Source organism: Mytilus californianus, unplaced genomic scaffold (genome assembly GCF_021869535.1).
Source record: "Mytilus californianus isolate M0D057914Y unplaced genomic scaffold, xbMytCali1.0.p SCAF_7, whole genome shotgun sequence".
Classification (NCBI taxonomy): domain Eukaryota; kingdom Metazoa; phylum Mollusca; class Bivalvia; order Mytilida; family Mytilidae; genus Mytilus; species Mytilus californianus.
Window position 1 is genome coordinate 22768089 of NW_026262723.1, and position 24234 is coordinate 22792322.

The 24234-nt window shown below is 30.9% G+C and overlaps 1 protein-coding gene across 1 annotated transcript; it reads left to right on the forward strand.

Annotated features, from left to right (window-relative positions):
• Positions 1-728: 728 nt before the first annotated feature.
• Positions 729-14885, forward strand: LOC127709833 (uncharacterized). Its single transcript, XM_052215493.1, has 8 exons — positions 729-776; positions 1839-1887; positions 5213-5521; positions 6837-7052; positions 7564-8491; positions 9277-9340; positions 12671-12833; positions 13659-14885. Exons 4-8 carry the CDS (start codon positions 6845-6847, stop codon positions 13910-13912), a joined length of 1617 nt encoding a protein of 538 aa, XP_052071453.1. The 5' UTR covers positions 729-776; positions 1839-1887; positions 5213-5521; positions 6837-6844; the 3' UTR covers positions 13913-14885.
• The last annotated feature ends 9349 nt before the right edge of the window (positions 14886-24234 follow it).

The window sequence follows — 24234 nt, forward strand, 5'->3', positions numbered from 1 at the left end:
TCACAAAGTCAAATTGTATTGACTGTATAAATATAAAAACTTGTTTGTGACATGATCAGTTTTTGCACTGAACATTTTACACACATCTATGGTTAAATTTTTTAGACATCAATATCTTTATCTAACCTTCATGTTATGAAACTTGGATAGAATCTTCTTCCTGATGAATAAATAGCAATTGAATAAAAATAAAGTTTAAAAAACAAATTTTGATCATATTTTATATGATAAATGAATTTATTACATTTTTAAACAGACAGCAACAACCACTGGTTATACACATTGGGACTGTGAAACCTTTTACACAATTTTGCCTTAAAGTTTCTATTGTTATTTTATAGGCCACACAATGACATCCTTCTAAACATTATCACTCAATGTCATATTAGCCAATATTTGGTCCTTATTGGCTGTATATAGGTGTGACCAAATTAAGGACAAAAATTGTGCTTTATCTTATTCTATATGTTCTGTATAAAGAAACATTGGTTAAAATGTTTGCATCACAGGATCAACTTTTAACACTTGGCAACCTTAAAATGTATGTGTAATAAACAGAAAGGATTTAACATGTCTTTTTTTCTATTGCAGGATACTAATGGAAGAAATGAAAAATGAGTCCAAAAATACTGTATACCGGAAAACATTATCATTCTGACAGGGATGGTCACCTTAAACAGGTAATATATTGTCAATATATTGTCGGACAGGGGGCGTCACCTTAAACATGTAATGTGGTCAATAAATTGTCTGACAGGGATGGTCACCTTAAACAGGTAATATTGTTAATGAATTGTCTGACAGGGGTGGTCACCTTAAACAGGTAATGTTTTCAATAAACTGTCCGACTTAAACAGGTAATATTGTCAACAAATTGTCTGACAGGGGTGGTCACCTTAAACAGGTAATATTGTTAATAAATTAGGGGATTTTCATTTTTTTGAAGAAAAGTTGCTAGCTTTAGGAATACTTCAATCATTTATATGTTGAATTGTTTCATTTAGAATCTGCTAACCTGAGCTTAACAGATTCATCTGTGAAACTAGTTTAACATTTTCAGATTTGTATAGCAAAAGTTTTTGCATGTGTGTGCACTTTTCTCACGTCAAATGCCCATGTATGCAACTTTTTAACCTTCAACTGCTTTTGAATTTTAGTTATGAATTTTGGACATTTGTTTAAGTTTTAATGAGCATAATACAAAAAAAAACAGTAGTTGGAACGCACTACATTTTTCAGCAACTGTCGTAATTAAATGCAGCAAAAAAGTTCAGCTCCAATGACAACTTTGTTAATTTTTTTTTCCATTATGTACACCCACTCCAAATCTTTTCTTCTCTATTGTTAAGTACAGGTTTCATTCTGTAGGGAAATTTTGTATTTCAGAGGGAAAAATTTTTTCTGTGAAATGATTGATTTTCCTATCCTTTTGAAAAAAATATAATATCAAATTATAATATTTATCTCTTATACCATTTAAAGAAGTCTTATTATGTATTGTGTAACCAGCTTGACCCTGAAGATTTATTATAACATTTATTATTGTATGATTTGTATTGAAATGCAATGAACCTTAATTAATTTAAATGTCAGCTTATTTCTCTTCCTGATTCAGGAAATTTTTTATGATTTTTCATGTCTGTGTGAACAAAATTACGGGTACAAATTAAATCACAGTGACACGCAACATGACGCAAGCAGATATCCAGTTGAAATAAAACAATAGGAAAGGAACTATTTATTATAGAGGGTTAAAATTAACTTAAGTTGGATTTTTTTAGTTGTTATAAACATCTGTTTCTATACTCATTAAAAGTTTATTTTTTATTTCTTTTTAGGAAAACGTCTACCTTAGACTGTATAAGTCAAAAAGAAAAGAAAAAGAATGTAAGTTATCATGATTGTCTAGAGGGGGTATTCTTTAATTTTTTAGTCCATTTTTCTCTATTCTTTATATTTTTGGTCCATTTTTCTCTATTCTTTATATTTTTGGTCCATTTTTCTCTTTTCTTTATATTTTTAGTCCATTTTTCTCTATTCTTTGTATTTTTGGTCCATTTTTCTCTATTCTTTATATTTTTGGTCCATTTTTCTCTATTCTTTGTATTTTTGGTCCATTTTTCTCTATTCTTTATATATTTGGTCCATTTTTCTCTATTCTTTATATTTTTTAGTCCATTTTTTCTCTATTCTTTATATTTGTGGTCCATTTTTCTCAATTCTTTATATTTTTTAGTCCATTTTTCTCTATTCTTTATATTTTTGGGCCATTTTTCTCTATTCATTATATTTTAGCAACTTGTTATTCTCTATTCTATCAACCGCCATACAGACCGTTATCATTACCTGATACAAAAAAAATCTTTTTATGTTCAGGAAATAAATTTCATCTTTTTATTTTTTTGATATCTATATCAATTGTAGTTTTAAAAATCTAGACTAATAGTCAATCTTGTTGAAGTCTTGAACTTGAGAAAGAAACAAATCCAAAAATCCAAAATAAAATGAGGTTAATGCATTGTTTAATAAAATGACAACTTTGACATTAAATTTATCATTTAACCCTTAACTATAGAGAAAAATGAGTTCATTGCAAAAGAGAACTTGATTTAGACATTATAATGTCACACTCTAATTGGTAAGAAACATAGGTCCAAGTGTGATTGGAGTCAGTTGTTTACTTTTTCTATTTGCTTCGGTTGTACTTTTACTTCCCATTTTTATTGAAATCTACCATTGTATACGTTTGTTGCCAAAACAGTTCCTGGTGAAAATATACCTATATATTATATTGATTGAAACCCAGTCTCCATTGATCATGCACTACAGTAATTAAAACCAAATGACACATTTAAAAATACAATTACTGTTTACATAAAATAAATGTCCTTGAGTCTATTAGTAATTATATCAACAGACAAAACTTCAAACAAATAACTTAGGTAAAATTCTTCAGAATTTAATCTCTGTAGGCTTGAACATAGATATACAAAATTTCAAAAGCAGTGGAGGTGAACTATTTTTGGCCTAATTTGGCTAAAAAATTAAGAATATGTATTAAAATCTTGATTATTTTAGCTGTTTTTAAATAAATATTAATGAGTATGTGCAAAGTCTTCACCATAAATTTTGGGGTCAAATGATCGTTTAGTTCCAAATTTTCGTCAACATATCACAAAAATTGAAAAATTGCATAGTTATGACACACATCATTTGTACACTGGCGAAATATTAAGATTTAAAAAACCTTCCCTAGTGTGCATATGTATTATATGGGAGGTGTTGTTCATATAGATGAACACTGTCATCACTGTTAAATTATTTAGTTATCTCTCACATGAGCTATATATTTGTTGGTCAGAAAACCATTTTAAATTGACCAAAATCAATTTATTTTCACACATTTACTAAAAAATGCTTTCATAGCTACATATTGTTGTATATCATGGACCTTGATCTACCTATTTTACTTTTGCATGGAATTTTGACTGTGGAGTGTCAATTAAAACAGACTTTTAAGTCTAGACCTTGGTCTTTACTAATTCATTTGATGAAGATAAATATTTTGCATAACAATTAATAACAATGTATAAACAAAAGAAATGGAAAAAGGAAGAGAACTTTTTTCTCTCAGTATTATAGGCACATATTTGGAATCTTACATGTCATAATAACATGTGTCACTTTAAGAAGGAAGCTTTGCTTGGATAAAGACTGATGAAAAGTTCTTCTCATGAGTGTGAATGTCAAAAATTTGTTTTTATAATATAGAAATTTGGACTGCACTTGCAAATAACAAATTTTCTTTTTCTGATGTCAATAAAACAAAAATCTTTGCTCAAACCCTGGCTCAAAATCATGTTTTTGTGGATCTTAGTCAGATTTGGAAAATTTGAAATTTACAAAAAGTACATTTGATTCATATTTCTCTGTTGTTCGTTTAACCTTAGAACAAATTTTAGTGCACTCCTATTCATAATAAAACTTATAGTTTAACAAATCTTTACAATTGTTGAAATTTCATGAATGATAATTTATAAAGCAGGGGTAATCTACATTTTACAAAGTACAAAAAATGTAATATAGGGTAGTAACAATCCAATAAAGTTATCAAAGGTAAAACTTCAAGGTGAAAGGTAGTCATAATGACTATATTTGATGGTTTTACTAGACTTACTATTTATTTTGTTTTCAATACAGGCCGAATTATAATGAGGTTAAAAATCTTGGAGAAAAGTATTCTGATTAAAAATCATTCAAATGGTTTATGAGGAAGAAAATTATGTCACATAATCTTCTTTTGTTTATAGCCTCCAGACTCTTATCCAGTTATCAGTTATCAGATATGTCATTATACAAAGTCACCTGACTGTTAATAAGCTAAGTCATTTGGTTTCTTAAAACTTATCTTGTGAGGTGTTAATTGGGGTGACCTACCTATGGTGGTAGATAATAATTCTACTTAAAACAGGCATGCATCCTTTTATAGATTAAATGTGCTCATTATCTAATAAATAAATGCCGTACTTTGACCTATAATGGTTTACTTTTATAAATTTTGAAATGTATTTGGCTTTGTGATTGTGTCCGATTAATAAAATTTATCTGAAAACTAATCTTTGCAGTTAAACTATATAGATGCCATCGAAGCATGATATGAAGTCAAAATGATCTTTTTTAGTTGCTCAGTATGAGGGTGGTAATGGCTACCCCACATGAAAATTAACAGTTAGATTATTCTTTAAAAAATGTTAATGATACACTAACACTAGCTCAAAAATACAATGTGTTGAATGATGATATTTTTCAAAGCTCAATGACACTGTAATGGTAGCAAAATGGGGGTGTCTGATTCTTGACAATTCATGCCATTAAAATTCATCCTCTAGAATTTGTGAACTATTACACTTAATCTAATTAATTCAAGTCAATGTAGCAGAAAGTTAAAAACAGAGCTACAGATTTTTTGTGCTGGAATACTCTGAATGCTGTTATTTAAGGAGACACTTTTTACTAAGTTATACATGCTATTGAATTTAATATTAAATCGGCAAATTTTGGAAAAATTCTCAAAAAATCAAATGAAATTTTCCTGATATTGGCACATATTAATCTCTTTATAGTTTTACATTTATCACTTTAAGAAAATGTAAATTCATGTATATGACGGAGTTATCTAACAATGAAGTATATGAATTATTTTAACTTTCAGATTCAATTCAAGTTGGACCATTTATACGAACCTTTAAAGAAGAGGAGTTCTGTTTCTTTGAATTAGAAGAGATAGAACTTAGTATACTGGAAGAGAAATTAAAGAAATCCAAACCATTTGTTTGTCTAAGACAGAAGACAGAGGAAGAAGCATATGAAAACTTTCTGTGTTTGACGATTGTTATATATAAGGATGAAAGTCCTGATCGTTTGTTCCTTGGATCAAACAGAATTAAATTGTTTGACAGAGTGGTGCCTGGAAAAACTTCTTATCTAAAAAAATTAGACATAAGACTTGAAAAAACATTTGGTAGGTCTATATGATGATATTATAATTATAAGTATTAAGACAGGAGGGTCAAATATTTATGGGACTGGTACATGTCATTATTTTAATCATTTTGCTCCTGTCACAGGGAATTTGGTGTTGTCTCTGTTGAGTTCATTCATAGCTGCCCTAGGCTAAGGGCAGCTTGATATATAATGGATAGGTACTTATCTAATTGTTGAAGAGCATATGTTGAACTTAAGCTTTCATTAGGTGTTTTGTGTTGTTGGGTCTCACTGACATATACCCCACATCTCTTTTTATTCAATTTTACAAATTGTTTGTGACAAATAAAAACCAATGTCACAAATCAAGATCTTTCTACTTATATATACTTTGTATGTTAATTTACATTTGATGCTGAAGGTATGGTCATCTCAGGGCACTACTGCTTCCTTCCCCAATTAAAACTGGACACCACGATATAGGCAAGAGTGCTGAGTATTAAACACCAACAATCCACCAATAAATGAAATCATATGTTTAGAAAAAAAAGGTATCAGACAAAAACAAGGGGGACAATCAGACGACTAAAGCAGAACAGACAACACCATGCAAAAGAATATTGATTTTAAACAGCAAATGGTACTAAACTCAATTCAATCGTATAAACAACCAATCAAAAAGTCCTTATTGATCTCATGATCCATCAATCAATTGCCTGTCAGTGTTCTGATAAGTCAATTCATTCATCAAGCAGACTCAAACATTTCAAGTCAATTCTCTAATCAATCGATCTGCCAATCGGTCAGTCAGACATCTTTTAGTTATATTAATAGTTTTAGTCAGTCCGAGTACTGTGGTTTCATTATTATACACAGGGTATAATTTTTTATGGATTTTGTGGGTATATAGGTAACTACTAATTCAAGTGTTCAAGAAAATACAAATTTCTGATCATGCAGAATTTGTTAAAACCATGAAATCAAGTTTCCACAAAAATTGATACTCACGAAAATAGATATATATATTTATTACATTGGTTGCAATGAATTACATTGATTTCCCAGTGAAATAAAAACCGATAATTTCACATGTGAAATAAACGTGGTTATTTCACTCCTCTTACTTCATACAACAATAGGCGTTGTCACGACGTTGGATCAAAACAAATTGTGAATGCTTAGTAAAAGATATAGTTCCTTACATATTCTAGTTTAATTTCAGAAAAAAGACCATTTGCCAATGTAATAAAAAGAATAACTAATCAATGTGTTGTTCGGTCACTCGTTGAATATTTTTCTCTATTTGAATTCTTAGATTAGTTATTCTATAAATATTTTGTTTCTATTTACAGGTAAAGTGATGAAGCAGTGGTTTATGTACAGTGTTGAAAATAATAATGAACAACCTGTCCGTGTTATCTTAAGAAAGACAAACTTTTCTGTGTTAGATAATAAATTAAATGTGTTACATTATCATCAGCTACGCAATCTTGAATTCAAAGAAATTCTGGTTAATCCATTGAAGAGATTAATTAATATGGAAATTGTAGAAAAAAGTCAATGTGCAGGTATATTTTCCTTTATTCTTGTAATTATTTTGTAATAGAAACTATAAACTTTAAAAAAAAAATAAAAAAATCTTAATTTGTATAGATATTTGAAAAGCCCATAATTTCATATGGCAGGGTAAAAATAATTGAAATAAACATTGAAAAAGGACATGCATAGGGCCATTCAATCAGTGCTTAAAATTCTTTGAATGTTTAATTGAAATCTGGTCACTGGTTTAAGCATTTTTAAAAGAGATGTGTGTTCAAAGTGAGGGCACACAAATGAACAGACTAATTTAACAAGCAAGCAAACACAACAATAATAAAATACCATCCCTTAAGTATAAATCAGGTGTATAGTAAGGAGATTGGTTTTCCATCACTACAGTTCCCTTTAAACCTAAAGGCTAGAGAGTAAGTATCTACTTGTAAAGGTTTTCAATGAGCAACATAGGCTATAATTCTCATAATTTTTTTTTGTTTAACTATAGCAGCAAATATATAATTAATTTTTTCTTTGCTTTTGTAGAATTTCAGCATGTACATCTTATTAATCTGAGATCATCGATGTCGGGAGACGACAAGGGTTATGATTTCAGAACTCATCTGTGTCATCAGCTACAAGAGATCCATCAGCAAGAACATTGTGTTGAAATGACAAGTGACCCAAGCCCAGATGTACTTAAATGGCTGACAGATCAGAAAACTTTATCTGGGGGTAGTGTTTTTTCTGAAAGTTCATCTCATTGTAATATTGAGGGGTCATCATCAACATGTGGTAATAATCAATTACCACTGCCTTCTCCTCATCACCATGAAAAAAATCATGAAGCAGTGGAGAATTCGGAAAATTCAAGTGAAGGGAACTTTGATGATGGTAAAGGAAGTTCTATATCAGACAAGTCATCGTCTTTCGAGGTCGATTCTATAACTGTGAGTGAGGAAACCATAAATAGTGATAAAATTTCAACTACTTGTCCCTTCACAATGGGACATAGAACATGGGATGACTCAAGTACAGTACCTCCACCAGCTCCACATGATGACACGAACATTGGAGCAATGGAGAATTCAGATGGGAATACTTTGGTTATTGTGAATCAAAGTGATCCCGTCAATCCTCCAAGTTGTAATTCACGACCTCCACAAGGGCATTTGATTAGGGCAGAGAGTGTGGATGTTCTTTGTCCACACAAACAAGATAATAATTTGTGCAATAATGACCTGCCAAATAGAAACAGTTGTTCGAGTGATGATAGCGAATATCAAAGAATTTATTATAAGAATCTGGGCTGGGTAAGATATTCCAATAATAGAGTGAGAATTTTACAGCGTTTTCATAGACAAAGACATTTAGGATTGAATATTACTGATGTTGACTTTGAAGTTGTGAACAAACATGAAAAGTGGTGGGATAATGAATTCAAAATGTGCGAAGAAGATGACATTTTCATGAGGTACTTATTTATTTATAAGCTATATCACCTTCCAAGAATCTCTTTTCTATCATTTCGTATCTGACTCTAAACTTAAAATTAATTTTCCCTTACTAAGATATCCTTATTGTTCACAGTATTTCAGAGTAAAAGTTAAAAGTACAATAATGTTACTTATAATGAAACAATGGATAATATCCTAAATTAACTGCATTTTTCCAGGTTGTATGGTAGTTATTGAAATACATCAAAATGTCATAATGTGTGTTGTACTTCTATGGTCTGAAGATAAGTTCATTGGTAAAAACCACTGTATCTACATATAAGAGTTAAGGAAGTTGGAAGTAAAAAAAATCAGAAGTTGTGAAGCAGACTAACTCAAAGTCCATTTCTGGATATCAGCTGCCTTCCTTTTTATATTAAATTTAATCTGAAATTATATTTGAATTAAGATGTATTTGTTTTTTCCCAAAATCTATTTTTTACTTTCTGTGATGAAATTTTATCTGGATTAGAAATTTAAACCAAAAGAGAGGTAAGGAATACATAATTTGCAGTACCAGTATGAAAGGTTAATAAATAATATGGTATAGCATTTTTATATTCATTCAATGGTTTAAAATCAATTAAAAAATGGTAGGCCAACTTTTTATGCACATGTTGTTACTTAACTAGGAAGGGGAGGAGGGGGTATTTTGTGACTTTCTTCAGAACTACAGGGTGTTTGAGACAAAACATGTGTTATCATTTTGTGGTACCACGAGACAGTTGTAAATTTCAACAATATGCACATATTCTTTTCACAGAACTACCAGGAGTAAGGTGTGTAATAAGAAAGCAGTATCAGAAACAGAATACTGGAATGGTGATGTATGTATTATACTATTATGACATTTTGCTTGTGTTTGATATAATCTATTTTTCCTGGACATAGTTTATGTATTCAAATTCATCTTTTAAACCAACATCAATCAATCATTTTAGTTTCATCTTTGTTCTTTTTATTCAAAAAGTCCTTTAAATGCATCAAATTCAGTATGATTTATATTTCAATAACTGACACTTAAGATCATCAGATCTAAAAAAGATTATATAATATGTAAATCATTTACACCTTCATATTAGAGAGGGAAGTAGAATTGCACACATCAGTTATCACATATGTGCATTTGTTCAAATTCGGTATGATACAATGTAGCTATACACAATATAGACACACTCCCATTCATTCTTATGAGTATCAATCGTATTAAAATTAAATCTCAGCACTCCCTCATCTTTTTATGCTCCCACGCAGCGACCAAGAAAAAAAATTGAGCATGTGCAGAGATTTAATTTTAATTAGGTTGTATGAGTACCATCATCAAGCTTTCAAATTGAGCACTTTTTATTGTCTCGCCTGCGAAGAAAGTCGCGGAATTTCGTCGAGGAACGGAAAGCGAGACATACGTATTGCTTTTCAGGTGACAGCGTCAACAATTGTTAAGTTTTCTGCTTAAGTTAATACAAAAACAAAGGATATGATAGGATTTACTTCTGATAGATTATTGATATTTAATAGAAAGTTGCTTTACTATTTGTACATATCAGTTTAAAGACTATTTTGAGGCCCTGCCCTCTAAGTCATGGTCCAGTGACTTTGAATTAATTAGCAATTTTCAATGTTAAGTTTTTTGCTTACGTCAGTTTGATAAGTACTACTTGTGATAGATCAATGATTTTTGTATAAAGTTGCATTACTATCAGTACATACCAGTTTGACAATTATTTTCAGGCCCTGGCTACTAGAAAATGGTCTCTCGACTGAATAAATAAACCATGTCCATCAGATTGTCTTTTTTTTAATAATTAATGGTGACTGGTGAGACATGTCTCTGTAACAACAGTTTATGAAAATTATAGTCACTTTTAGACTTTTCTTATTAAACAAAATTGAGCACTGGAATTTAAATTTTAAATATTTGTGAGAAATGCACTTCACATCTAGGCAAAAGTTATAGATGCAACGCAGTTTATCCTACCTACATAAATTAAATACTTGGATTTAATTGAAGGTTAAATTTACATTCATATTATTCGTTAATGAAGCGTTTTATTCTATATTAGGAAATTCATTTAAACCTCTGACATCGACAACATAAATCTAAATGTACTTAATAAAACCTTCAATTTAATCCAAGTATTTAATTTATGTAGGTAGGATAGACTGTGTTGCATCTACACTCAGGATGCTCACTGAGATGAGTCCATAAGTCCAGGGCTCTCGGTCACAAAACTTTATTCAGTAATCCGAGTAAAAAATTTGTGCTTGAAACACCAAATCCAGTTTTTTGTTTGGTTGAGTCTGAGTACTCAAAATTTGTATGATCACAAAGCCTGGACTCATGCAAATCTGTCTTGACTCGTCATTTTTTTATCTGATGAGTCCAAAGATGCATCAAGATTGTACAATGTTGTATCTGTGTCTAATGATCATCATGTTTTTATCTGGTGAGTCCAAAGATGCATCAATATTGTACAATGTTGTATCTGGGTCCAATGATCATCATTTTATAGCAAAAGTTCAAAAAGAATCATCGAATTCTTAGGCAACAGGGGCATTAAGTGTTACCCTTGACTGTCTGTCTTTCCATCCTTCCGTCTTTCCGTCCGTCCCATTTTCGTTTCCGCTCTCTAACTTAAGTTTGCCTCATGTTTTTTTTATGAAACTAGGGGCATTGGTGTCCACAGACACATTCTTCTTTTATCTTTCTCTATTTTTTCATAGAAACTTAATTACTGTGGATTCATTTATTTTCGTGGGTATCAATTTTCATGGATTGAGGAACACTTGCATTTTCGTGGATATTTGATTTCGTGGTTTTGCCAATCTCTGCATACAAAGCCAAATTAACATTTGTAATTCATTGAACATTTGAATTCGTGGTTCACCTGTACCCACGAAACCCAAGAAAATTGGTATCCAACGAATAATAATGAATCCACAGTAATGAATTTTAAAGGCTATAATGGTATTGATTTTGCTTTTCTTCCCACTGTTGGACTAGCCATGATTAAGAGGGTGATTCTCTAGACTTGCCTACAAAAATCCTTATTGAGAACCCTGACTTACACTTTATTTATTGAAAATATGCTTTGGTACAGAAACATACTCGTCCTTTCTACAGAAATTCTTTTCATTGTTTTGCATGAAGGTGAAGCTGTAGTGACACATAGTGATCACTTACATTGTCTTGCATTGTTAAAAACCTGTGATATAATTTTCATCAAAAATCATACAAGACATATTGTTACAACAAACATTGCATCAGAGGTTTAAACATCAGTAACCTCTAGCATCTTTATACTTCTAAACCAAAAATTTGTTACTTTTTTTTTAAATTCAAATTTTTTGGAACTTGAGGATTCCATTCAGGTGTTTGAATATGAATATAGTCAATGTTATACCATAATGAAATCAACATAATGTTAACAATTAGGTGTTTTCACAAAGCTGTACCAGAAATAATTTAAAGAAACTTCGATATTGAAAGACATCCCTCTAACAATATAAATTTGATTTGTTTCTACGATTTCTTTTTGGTCCTAGCATATAAGTTGGTGCAACAAAAAAACTTGCTCCTTAAGATATTGGTCAGTTGTTATTGAAAAAGGATTCTCATTTTTATCATTCAGAATTAATCGTTTTATAAAACATAGGAGATTTTGTTTTTAATCTTTTAACAGAAGTACATCATATGATTGTTTTCTTGAAATATTAAATATACACGAATCATCTGAATCATGTCAGTTTTTATGCCCCACCGTAAGCAATGGGGGCATTAAGTGTTACCCTTGATTATCTGTCTTTCCATCCTTCCGTCCGTTGGAAGCTTCGGCTGTAATCTGCTCTTTGGTCGGGTTGTTGTCTCTTTGACATATTCCCCATTTCCATTCTCAATTTTATTAAGATTTGGACATTTGTGTCCTCAGACAAATTCTTCTTTTATTTTAATTATCATTTACCAATAATTGTGATGATGATATTTTTTGATTGGTAAAACAAACCCATTCCTTTTTTGAATGTCAACTATAAAAGTTGTTGTGATGAAGTTTTTTTCCGACTTGTAAAAACTGGGTATAATTTATTGATAAAACTTGAGCAAACTTTGATTGGTAAGATAAACCAATGTTAATTGATTAATATTACTTTGATTTTAGCTGTGCCTGACAGTACAGCTAATGATGGAAAGGAAAAGTCCGAAACTATCAATGGACCTTGACCTGTCCTGGTCCCAGCTCTGTGCTGTTATTATCCACCTCAGCTTAGACCAAAGTCCAGCTTGTATGAAGAAAGATTGGAGAGATTTTGCTGAAAAGATAGGTAAGAATAAGAAATGGTTTGACATATCTTAAAATGACTCCAGGGCCTCTCCTGTTCATGCCAGATACCATCCTATAAAATAGGAATAGTATGCATATTAAATCTTTTTACACAATCTGCAGTTCTCCCAGTTTTTGAGTTGTAAATACAGACAGTGTTCTCACAAAATTTGAACACTATCCTCTTAATCATGACTTAGGTTTTATTTAGGATTCATACTTTAATGCCTGTCATTTCAGAAGTCAGAAAATATTTTGGACCTTTTTTATCTTTTTATTTATTATCTTCTTTTGGAAAAAAATTATGTTGTCACGGAATTGCTTATTTGGTTTTGTGCTTGATGATACTGGTAAACTTTATTTTTATAAATGTACTTTAATATGAAATAAGACAATGTGGTATGACTGCTTATGAGACAACTATCCACTAGAAACCAATTGACTTAGATGTTATAACGTCATAAAAATTGCTTTTGGTATGTATACCATTTCTGCACTGAATCAATAAATTATATTTTCAGGGTATTTCCCATAAAAACATACAATTTAAAAATATTCAGTACATGGATATGTTTATATTTTGATCCATAATGTGTTTCTAAAAATTATAGAAATAGTATCTTAGTGTTAAAAATAGTTTTGTGGTAATAATTTTCTTTAAAACATCACTTAACGCTGATAATTAAAATTTAATAAAGTTTTTACTTCCTGGTTTGAGTATTACGTACTTTACATCATTATCTTGTAATTCAACCATGAACTATTGTAAATAAACATACATTACGTTACTCTAACCAGGATATATCTTAATTTCTTTCTATTTTAGGTTTAAAGTGCAGAGACATTGAAATCATACAATATTTTTGTTATACACAAAGAGAATGGCCTGCAAGAGTGGTTCTGTGTCATTGGAAACTGTTATCAAGCAAATACGAAAATGCATGTGCATTCAATTTCTACAACTTACGAAATTTTTTGTTGGAGCTTGGTCGTCATGACATTTTAAAAATTGTGAATTATTCAGAAACAAACTGTTTTGAGAGAGTGTATGATGATTGTTCTTCAATTACAAAGTTGTGAAACTAGAAGAAATAATGAACATGATAAAACGAGGTCTAAAAATAGGCTCAACTATCATTTTCATTATTATGTCCTCTATGTGAAGAATGTTGTGAAGGGCGACATCAGTGTTACATATCATTTAATGTCATTAGTGTCAAGGTTAATTGTTGGAATTAAATCAATACATTGAAAAACAAAGGGGAGAAAATTTTTCATGATGATTTTTCATTATGGCAGTAATAAGTATACAATGCTTTGCTGGGGTGTGTGAATGAATTCAATTCACTTAAATCACAGGGAGATAATTCATCCAGTGCATAACTATTGTATGATCATTTTTTTAGTTGTAATTATTATAAAGTTATAGGCTCAAAACAAAATATTTCAAATGGCTTGTACAGAAAATCTCAATAGTAGGGAAGTTCATAACTTGTTAGAGCATTGTTTCAAGAATATTATAAAGTTCTTTATGTATTTTTAAATCCTTCTAATAGTCAATGGTCATTTTTGTAACAGTAACAATTATAATGTCCTATACTGTAAGATATTAATTCTAAATGTACACAATTCAAACCATTATTATAACACACACATATATATGTTGAATTCAATGATAAACCACAGAATGCCATTCACTATTTAGTACCTATGGAAAATAAACAAATTGCTCATTTTCATGGATCACTCCAATAATCAAAATTATCCTTTTCCATTTCTGCAAATTTATGATTCCTAATTGAAATTTGTATGCCAATTTGTCTGCTAGTATATAACCATCCCTTCAGTTAAGTTACCTACAGAAAACTATTAGAACTGCCTCTTATTGGCTGTGGGATGGACATAAGGAATAGAAAACTTTTAATTGTTTAAAGTATTGTGTAATTTAAGAATTTTGAAAGATGTGTAAAGTAATTTTTACTGGAGTCATTGTTGGTCAATTTTTATACGACCGCAAAAAAATTTTGTGGTCGTATATTGGTATGACGTTGGCGTCGTCGTCGTCGTCGTCGTCGTCCGGCGTCGTCGTCGTCGTCGTCCGGCGTCGTCGTCCGAATACATATTGGTTTTCGCACTCTAACTTTAGTTTAAGTGAATGGATCTTTTTGAAATTTGACCATAAGGTTAAATACCACAAAAGGAAGGTTGGGATTGATTTTGGGGGTTATGGTACCAACAGTTAAGGAATTAGGGGCCAAAAAGGGGCCAAAAATGAGCATTTTCTAGTTTCCAGACAATAACTGTGGAACGGTGTATGGATCTCTCTGAAATTATACTACAAGTTTCCATACCACAAAGGGATGGTTAGGATTTGCTTTGGGGGGTATGGCTCAAACCGTTTAGGAATTAGGGGCAAAAAAGGGGGAAAAACAAGGTTGTCCTGGTTAATGGACAAATACTTTAGTACAAAACATAATTTAAAGCAGTGTAAGGGAGATAAATCAAATACATCATTGAAATTATCTCCCTTACACTGCTTTTAAATTATGTATAAAGTAATGGTTAATGAACAATAAAGATAATCTAAAACAGTGTAAGGGAGGTAATCCAAATACAACGTTTTGGTTACTTCCCTTACACTGCTTTTAAATTATGTTTAAAGAAATGCATATTTATAAAGGAAGACCAGTAAAAATATCTGCAAATGTTTTCATCTTTTTTTTTTACAAAAAAATCCATATGAAAGATTTGACACTATATTTTTATTAATTCTATTATAAAATAGATTAAGTTAGCACTATGGTAAATTTAAATGGGTAATTATGGTTGCCAACTCCATTGGAAATTTGAATTAAGATTATGACCATATCTTGAGGGAAAGAATTTTTTGGGGGGAAAAAGGGGGGGGATAAAAAGAAATTGTGGGGGGCCAATTTTTTCTCATTTCAGATTTCAGAAATTAAAAAGAATTATTCTTCAAATATTATTTTTTTTTCAAATTTCAAATATTGAAAAATTTCAAGAAGTAATCTTTAATTGCACAGTATGGCGCATTAGATTTGTAAAATCTTTGATCACATTTATTTATTTGTTATGCCGAATCTAACAGTGTATTTAGATTTTTAATTTTGGGTCCAGTTTTCAAATTGGTCTACATTAATGTCCAAAGGGTCCAAAATTAAACTTTGTTTGATTTTAGCAAAAATTGAATATATGAGGTTCTTTGATATGCTGAATCTAAACATGTATTTAGATTTTTGATTTTTGGCCCAGTTTTCAAGTTGGTCCAAATTGGGGTCCAAAATTAAACTTTGTTTGATTTCAACAAAAATTGAATATATGGGGTTCTTTGATATGCTGAATCTAACCATGTATTTAGATTTTTTATTTGTGGACCCCGTTATCTAATTGGTTCATATTGAGGTCAAAAGGGTCCAAAATTAAACTTTGTTTGATTTCTTCTAAAATTGAATTATTGGGGTTCTTTGATATTCCAAATCTAACCGTGTATTTAGGTTTTTAATTTTGGGTCCTGTTTTTTAAATTGGTTTACATTGAGGTCCAAAGGGTCCAAAATTAAACTTAGTTTGATTTTGACAAAAATTGAATTCTTGGGGTTCTTTGATTTGCTGAATCTAAACATGTGTTTAGATTTTTGATTATGGGCCCAGTTTTCAAGTTGGTCCAAGATAGGGTCCAGTATTTAAACTTTGTTTGATTTCAACAAAAATTGAATATATGGGGTTCTTTGATATGCTGAATCTAAACATGTATTTAGATTTTTGATTATGGGCCCAGTTTTCAAGTTGGTCCAAATTGGGGTCCAAAATTAAACTTTGTTTGATTTCAACAAAAATTGAATATATGAGGTTCTTTGATATGCTGAATCTAACCATGTATTTAGATTTTTTATTTGTAGGCCCCGCTATCAAATTAGTTCATATTGAGGTCAAAAGGGTCCAAAATTAAACTTTGTTTGATTTCATCGAAAATTGAATTATTGGGGTTCTTTGATATGCCAAATCTAACCGTGTTTTTAGATTTTTAATTTGGGTCCCGTTTTTTAAATTGGTCTTCATTGAGGTCCAAAGGGTCCAAAATTAAACTTAGTTTGATTTTAACAAAAATTGAATTCTTGGGGTTCTTTGATATGCTGAATCTAAACATGTGTTTAGATTTTTGATTATGGGCCAAGTTTTCAAGTTGGTCCAAGTTGGGGTCCAAAATTAAACTTTTTTTGATTTCAACAAAAATTGAATATATGGGGTTCTTTGATATGCTGAATCTAACCATGAATTTAGATTTTTTATTTGTGGGCCCCGCTATCAAATTGGTTCATATTGAGGTCAAAAGGGTCCAAAATTAAACTTTGTTTGATTTCATCAAAAATTGAATTATTGGGGTTCTTTGATATTCCAAATCTAACCGTGTATTTAGATTTTTAATTTTAAGTCCCGTTTTTTAAATTGGTCTACATTAAGGTCCAAAGGGTCCAAAATTAAACTTAGTTTGATTTTAGCAAAAATTGAATTCTTGGGGTTCTTTGATATGCTGAATCTAAACATGTGTTTAGATTTTTGATTATGGGCCCAGTTTTCAAGTTTGTCCAAGTTGGGGTCCAAAATTAAACTTTGTTTGATGTTAACAAAAATTGAATATATGGGGTTCTATGATATGCTGAATATAACCATGTATTTTGATTTTGGACATTGGACCATAATAGGTAAATTAAAAAAATTCAAGTTCTTAGACCACATTCTTTCTGTGTCAGAAACCTATGCTGTGTCAAATATTTAATAACAATCCAAATTCAGAGCTGTATCAAACTTGAATGTTGTGTCCATACTTGCCCCAACTGTTCAGGGTTCGACCTCTGCGGTCGTATCAAGCTGCGCCCCAGCGAAGCATTTTATTTTTGAATGAAAGTAAGTGGAAAACCAAGAGTGTTTGTTTTTATGAATTTTATCTGTAAATTAATTCTAAACAATTGCATGCATGCTATCCAATGGATATTAAAAGATGAAAGTATTTTGAATGGTTGTTTGGAAATGTCGATGCGTCAGATATTGTTGATTTTGTAAATAGCTATTAACAATGGTTGTATTAAAGTTATTTCTTATTATGAAAATTGACATTAAAAAACATGTCAAATAAATTTTGTGCTTTTGTCTTTCTTGTTAAGTATAGCTCAGCTTAATTGTAAATAGAACTTATATAGATGGTACTTGAATGGATAGGTTTTTTATTGATTGTTTTACAGTTATGAATATAATGATATTTGGTCTAGATAGGCAAACTTACTTGACTACCAATATAAAAATAAAGAGATGCTGTACGATTGCCAATGAGACAACTATACCCCAGGGTTCAAATGACATGGATATAAGCAATTATAGATCACTGACAGCCTTCAACAGTGAGAAAAAAACCCATAACTTATAGTCAGCTGTAAAAGGCCCTGACAAGAAAAATGTGAAACAATTCTAAAGACAAAATTAAAGCACTAAATTACAATGATAAAATTTATGAAAAACAATGGTGACGGACATGAAACTACGACAACAACTGAATTACAAGCTGGTGTTTTTGAGCTCTCAACCCTCCCATAACCTGAGAAAGCGGTGTAATAGCACAACATAAAAACAAACTGTAATAATTAGTTCTCAATGGCTTAACTCGATAGAACATTACAAAGCACAAAAAACAACTAACATAAAAACAATAGACACAAAGCAACAAAATTAGAGTACACCCTCTTACTGAAAGCTAGTTCAAGGCCAATTACAACTAATAAAAGAATCATGCTGTCCCAGACTTAAGTATCAATCAGTATAGATCTAATGGATTTAGTGTAAACACATCATTGATAGTGAAAAAATGCATGACCTTGAGCAATGCCAAAATGTAAGAAAACAGTATTGAGAGGATATAGGATTATGAGTAATATCATAACTCAAAAACAAAATCAATGTTAGTATCGATAAAAACAATATTCAAATATTTTACTACAGTTTTGAATTGATTACCTTCAAAAATAAGAATATTCATATGATCAATCAGTTTACATATCTTAATTTATGGGCTCTATAGAGAAGGACAAATATTTTTATCTGTATTGGATTTATTCAAAGTACCAAGTTAGGTTATTGACAATGTGTTGTTACTCTTCCCCTAAACTTGGTTATATTTTCTATTTTCTGTTTTTTTAACTTTTATAATTGTTAGAATTTTTTCATTGTTTATAAAAGGGAATATGGAATATGATCTTAAGATTTGGACAATGATATACTGATAAAGAATATTTATATTGGATATAAGAATTTAAGATATAATATTATAGTTCGAACAAAACACAGGTGGTGGTGTACAAAATGTAATTACCAATGAGACTTCTATCCACTTCTATTAACCTGGGTCCAAAAACTAAAATGCAACACAGTGAACATCTGAAGGTTGTTGTGCCGTCTTCATTATTACAAAAAAGTTGTTTTATCGTTAATTGTCTCCTGCATGACCTGTTGCTTGGACATCTAATTGTCCACCACACAATATTTGTAGAAATAACAGCAACCATCCGTCTGGTCCTGTAAGCTAAGCACTAGTACTATCACATGTACAATTCCTGCCAGATTTTTATGAAATTTATTCCACTGTTTTGAAAAATCAGTGATGATCTACCATTTTTAAAGGAGTTATGCCTCTTGGAAATATAAATTCTATAGAAAACTGCATTGAGTGCTCTCAGGTGTACATTTTTTGCTCGATATATATGAAATTTATATCAGCAATGTCTTGAACAAGTTGAAAATCAGTGCTGATCAACTGTTTTCAAAAGAGTTATGCTACTTGGAAATACTTATTGTATAGAAAATTGCTTTAAATTGTAAGTGCTTTCAGTCTATATTTCTTGTAGTATTGTTATGAAATTTATGAGGTTAATATATCAACAATGTCTGGGATGAGTTCGATAATCAGGGCTTATTAATTATCTTTACAGGAGTTATTTCTCTTAGAAATGTAAATTCTATAGAAAATTGCTTTGTTAGCACTCTCAAATGTTCAATTCTTGCCAGATGTTTATAGGTATAGGAAGATGTGGTATGAGTGCCAATGAGACAACTCTCCATCCAAGTTACAATTTATAAAAGTAAACCATTATAGGTCATGGTATGGCCTTCAACACGGAGAATTGGCTCACACTGAACAGCAAGCTATAAAGGGCCCCAAATAATTACTAGTGTAAAACCATTCAAACGGAAAAGCCAACAATCTAATCTGGTAAAAACGAGAAACGAGAAACACGTATGAACTACATAAAATTTATATTAAAGGTTTATATCAGAAATGCCTCGAACAAATTGGTAAATCAGTGCTGCGATATCAACTATATCAACTATTTTAAAAAGAGTTATGCCCCATGAAAAATAAATTGTATAGAAAATTACAATGGAAGAATGTGGACCAACTGTTTACAGAAGTTATTCTTCTAGAAAATAGAAAAATATGGAAAAATAACATTGTTATAGTGATCTCAGGCCTACATTTCTTGTAAAATACCATTTTTTTTTTTGCCTTTAAACAGATAAGGTATGTGCAACATTGGGGAAATTGGAAAGCTGATCTTCCATTTTGGTATGAAGATGACCATGGGGAATTCTAATAAATGGCCTAAAAATGGACATTGGTCACTTTTAATTAACAATTAAAAGTTGAAGAGGATAAATATCATTAGAAAAGAGATTGGAGAAGTGGAATGTCTCAAAGAGACAACAACCCACCCAAAGAAGTGCAAAAAACAGCCCAATGCCATCAATGCAGCGAGAAAATCCCGCACCTGGAGGCAGACTTCAGCTGGTCCCTAAACAGTAATATACTGGTTAAGCGAATTGGCACCACCTTTAGCTCTAAAAACATGCAAATGAACAAAAATTTTAAATAACACAGAAAACTTCTAAAGGCTAGAGGTTCCTGACTTGGAACAGGTACAAAAAAGTGTTGTGGTTAAACATTTTTTGTGAGTATATTTAGAACAATCTGGTTTGTTAACGGGAAATATATATCATCTGAAGGTGTTGTTGAAAACGTTTATCAAGTGGTGTTTTATTGGGTCTGTAAGAACTTCTGTTATCAACTGGGATTCTGAGCTCTAAAGGAATAAATGTGTTATCACCTCCACAGTATTGGAAGAAAAAAGAAAGAAGAAAGATGATTATTGCTAATCACTGAGCAATTCAAACTAAGCTGAATAATTACGTAGATGCAATGCTTTACAATAATTCTGTATGATAATAATCAAACAAGCTGTAATCAAACCAGCTGTAAAATGTTACTGGTACATGTTTTTGGACAATGACCCATAACAAAATGCATCATATTAGGGACAAGATAGACCAAACTCACCAAACTTACATGCATGCTATTACTGAATATCATGCATAAAATTCTGACCATTTCTACTAACAAATATTAAAATCATTCAAAAATACTCTGATGGATAGTTGCCTCATTGGCAATCATTACCACAACTCCTTTTTTGCTCACCTGTCCCTATGGGCCAAGTGAGCTCTTCTCATCACTTGGCATCCGTCGTTGTCCATCATCCTCGTCCGTTAACTTTTACAAAAATCTTCTCCTCTGAAACTACTGGGTCAAATTTAACCAAACTTGGCCACAATCATCATTGGGGTATGTAGTTTGAAAATTGTGTCCAATGACCCAGCCTGCCAACCAAGATGGCTGCCATGGCTAAAAATAGTACATAGGGGTAAAATGCAGATTTTGGCTTTTATCTCTGAAATCAAAGCATTTAGAGCAAATCTGACAGGAGTATAATTGTTCATCAGGTCAAGATCCATCTGCTCTGAAATTTTCAGACAAATCAGACAGTCTGTTATTGGGTTGCTGCCCCTGAATTAATAATTTTAAGAAAATTTTGCAGTTTTTATCTTGAATATTATCTAGCAAAGTAAGATCTACAAATAAGTCAAAATGACCAAAATTGTCAATTGACCCCTTAAGGAGTTATTGCCCTTTATAGTCAATTTTTAACAATTTTTTGTTGATTTTTGTAATCTTTTACAAAAATCTTCTCCTCTGAAAGTACTGAGACAAAATTAACCTAAACTTGGCCACAATCATCATTAGGGTATCTAGTTTAAAAAATGTGTCCGATGACCCGCCTACCAACAAACCTGGCCGCCATGGCTAAAAATAGAACATAGGGGTAAAATGCAGATTTATTTTGGCTTATATCTCTAAAACTAAAGCATTTACAGCAAATCTGAAATGAGGTCAAATTTTCATCAGGTTAAGATCTATCTGCCGTGAAATTTTCAGACTAATCAGACAGCCCCTAGTAGGGTTGCAGCCCCTAAATTGGTAATTTTAAGGAAATTTTGCAGTTTTTGGTTAGCTTGAATATTATTATAGATAGAGATAAACTGCAATCTGGTTAAAACCAACCCCCACTATCCACTTGCAAACGCAAGTGGATAGTTGGGGCTGGTTTTAATCAGACTGAGATAAACTGTAAACAGCAATAATGTTCAGCAAAGTAAGATCTACAAATAAGTCAACATCACCAAATGGTCAATTGACCCCTAAATGAGTTATTGCCCTTTATAGTCAATTTTAAACAATTTTTTGTTGATTTTTGTAATCATTTACAAAAATCCTTTCCTCAGAAACCACTGAGACAAATTTAACCAAACTTGGCCACAATCATCATTAGGGTATTTTGTTTAAAATTGTGTTCGATGACCCGAAAAACCAACCAACATGGTCGACATGGCTAAAAATAGAACATAGCGGGTAAAATGCAAGTTTTGTCTATTATTTTTTGAACCGTTAAAAATAGAGAAAATCTGAAAGGGAGCAAAAATGTTCAGAATAATCAGCTCTACCAATTACTCCATCTACTTCAAAACTGTTAGACAAATTCTTATAGGAGTTATTGCCCATAAATGACAAATTTTTCCAGTTTTTTTAATTTTTGCCATTATCATGAAAACTATGATATTTAGAGAGAAACATTTTTTTTCCGTTATGCTTTATATGATTTAAATTATAATAAATAAATAAATAAACACTTTGAATTACAAAAATGATCAGCAAGACAAGATCTATTAAAAAGTCAAATTTTGCTGATATAGTTGGTAGACTGTCACTCTTCATATGAGTGATTGCCCTTAAAAGAGATTTTCCCCCTCTTTTGTGTTTTGAGCAAAAACTAAAGAAGATAGAGAGAAACTAATGAGACTAAAAGATCAGTATTACAAGATCACCAAAATAGAGATTTTTGTCATGAAGTCTATCCTCGTCTACAATGTTGGAGAGTGTCCTTTGTTTGATATGCACATAGACCAAAGTGAGCGACACAGGCTCTTTAGAGCCTCTAGTTTTTTATAAGAACGCTTACTTTTTAAAGGCATATATAAAATAACCATATCAACAATAGGTCTTTTGGTTGTATGGATGTATAAATAAAAAATGTTGTTTTTTTAATTACTAACTTTAAAAATATAATATACAGTATAGGTCATTGATCTTGTTCATATTTTCATATTTTGTAAGGATTAAACAAACACGAAATATGTGAATAGAATGTAAACCAAATGATTAATTTTTATTAAAAATATGAGAATATAGCTCTTTTAAAATGTTTTCGGGAAATAAAAATAAAAACTGTGGTCTGCATGGTCATTAATAAATTTATGTACTGTACATTATTTAACAAAAACTGAATTATCTGAGTTACATCCCCTTATTAAGCAAAGTTTTGAATTTTTTTAATCAATTATTATTAAAAAAAATATTTGGATGAGATTATGTCATTAAACTAAAAAATCTAACACAAGATATGAATTTCTAGATTAAAATCCCATTTCATTAAAAATTAGGACTTATCAAGTGTGCTCATGCATGCACTTGCAACCAAAGGTGATCAAATAGTTTCATACTTCCTTAAATAATTAATAGTCACAATCTATTCTAGATTTGCTTTGTAAACACATGGCCCACATTCATGATTGTTTAATATAATTTGACATTCAATTTCATGGTCTTAATTTGATTTCATTCAAAAATACTCTACCAAGGAGTTAGTAATTATTAAAGCCATATCTTACAATATAAATATGACCCCCCCCCCCCAAATATTGACTCTAGATCTACTGTCATAATCTAAATATAGATTTACTTTATTACTTTTTATTATGTTTGTAGGCTTGGATCACGACTCTGTTGTGGACTTTCCATAATGCAAAGGAAATCAAATGGATCAAATAACTTTCGTGGAAATAGCATAATTTAGAAAGTCTCAAAGCTTCGTAACAAAAGCCATTCCCATAAAACCAGAATCGATCCGGATATTATATATTTTACGTATACTTCCGGTTAAAAAA

What these genes read in the sequence shown, in the direction of transcription:
- LOC127709833 (XM_052215493.1), top strand. Translation starts at nt 6,845, where the DNA reads ATGAAGCAGTGGTTTATGTACAGTGTTGAAAATAATAATGAACAACCT. An exon ending in GAAGATGACATTTTCATGAG is followed by an intron (nt 8,492 to 9,276) that starts GTACTTATTTAT and finishes TTCTTTTCACAG; the next exon opens with AACTACCAGGAGTAAGGTGT. An exon ending in CAGAATACTGGAATGGTGAT is followed by an intron (nt 9,341 to 12,670) that starts GTATGTATTATA and finishes CTTTGATTTTAG; the next exon opens with CTGTGCCTGACAGTACAGCT.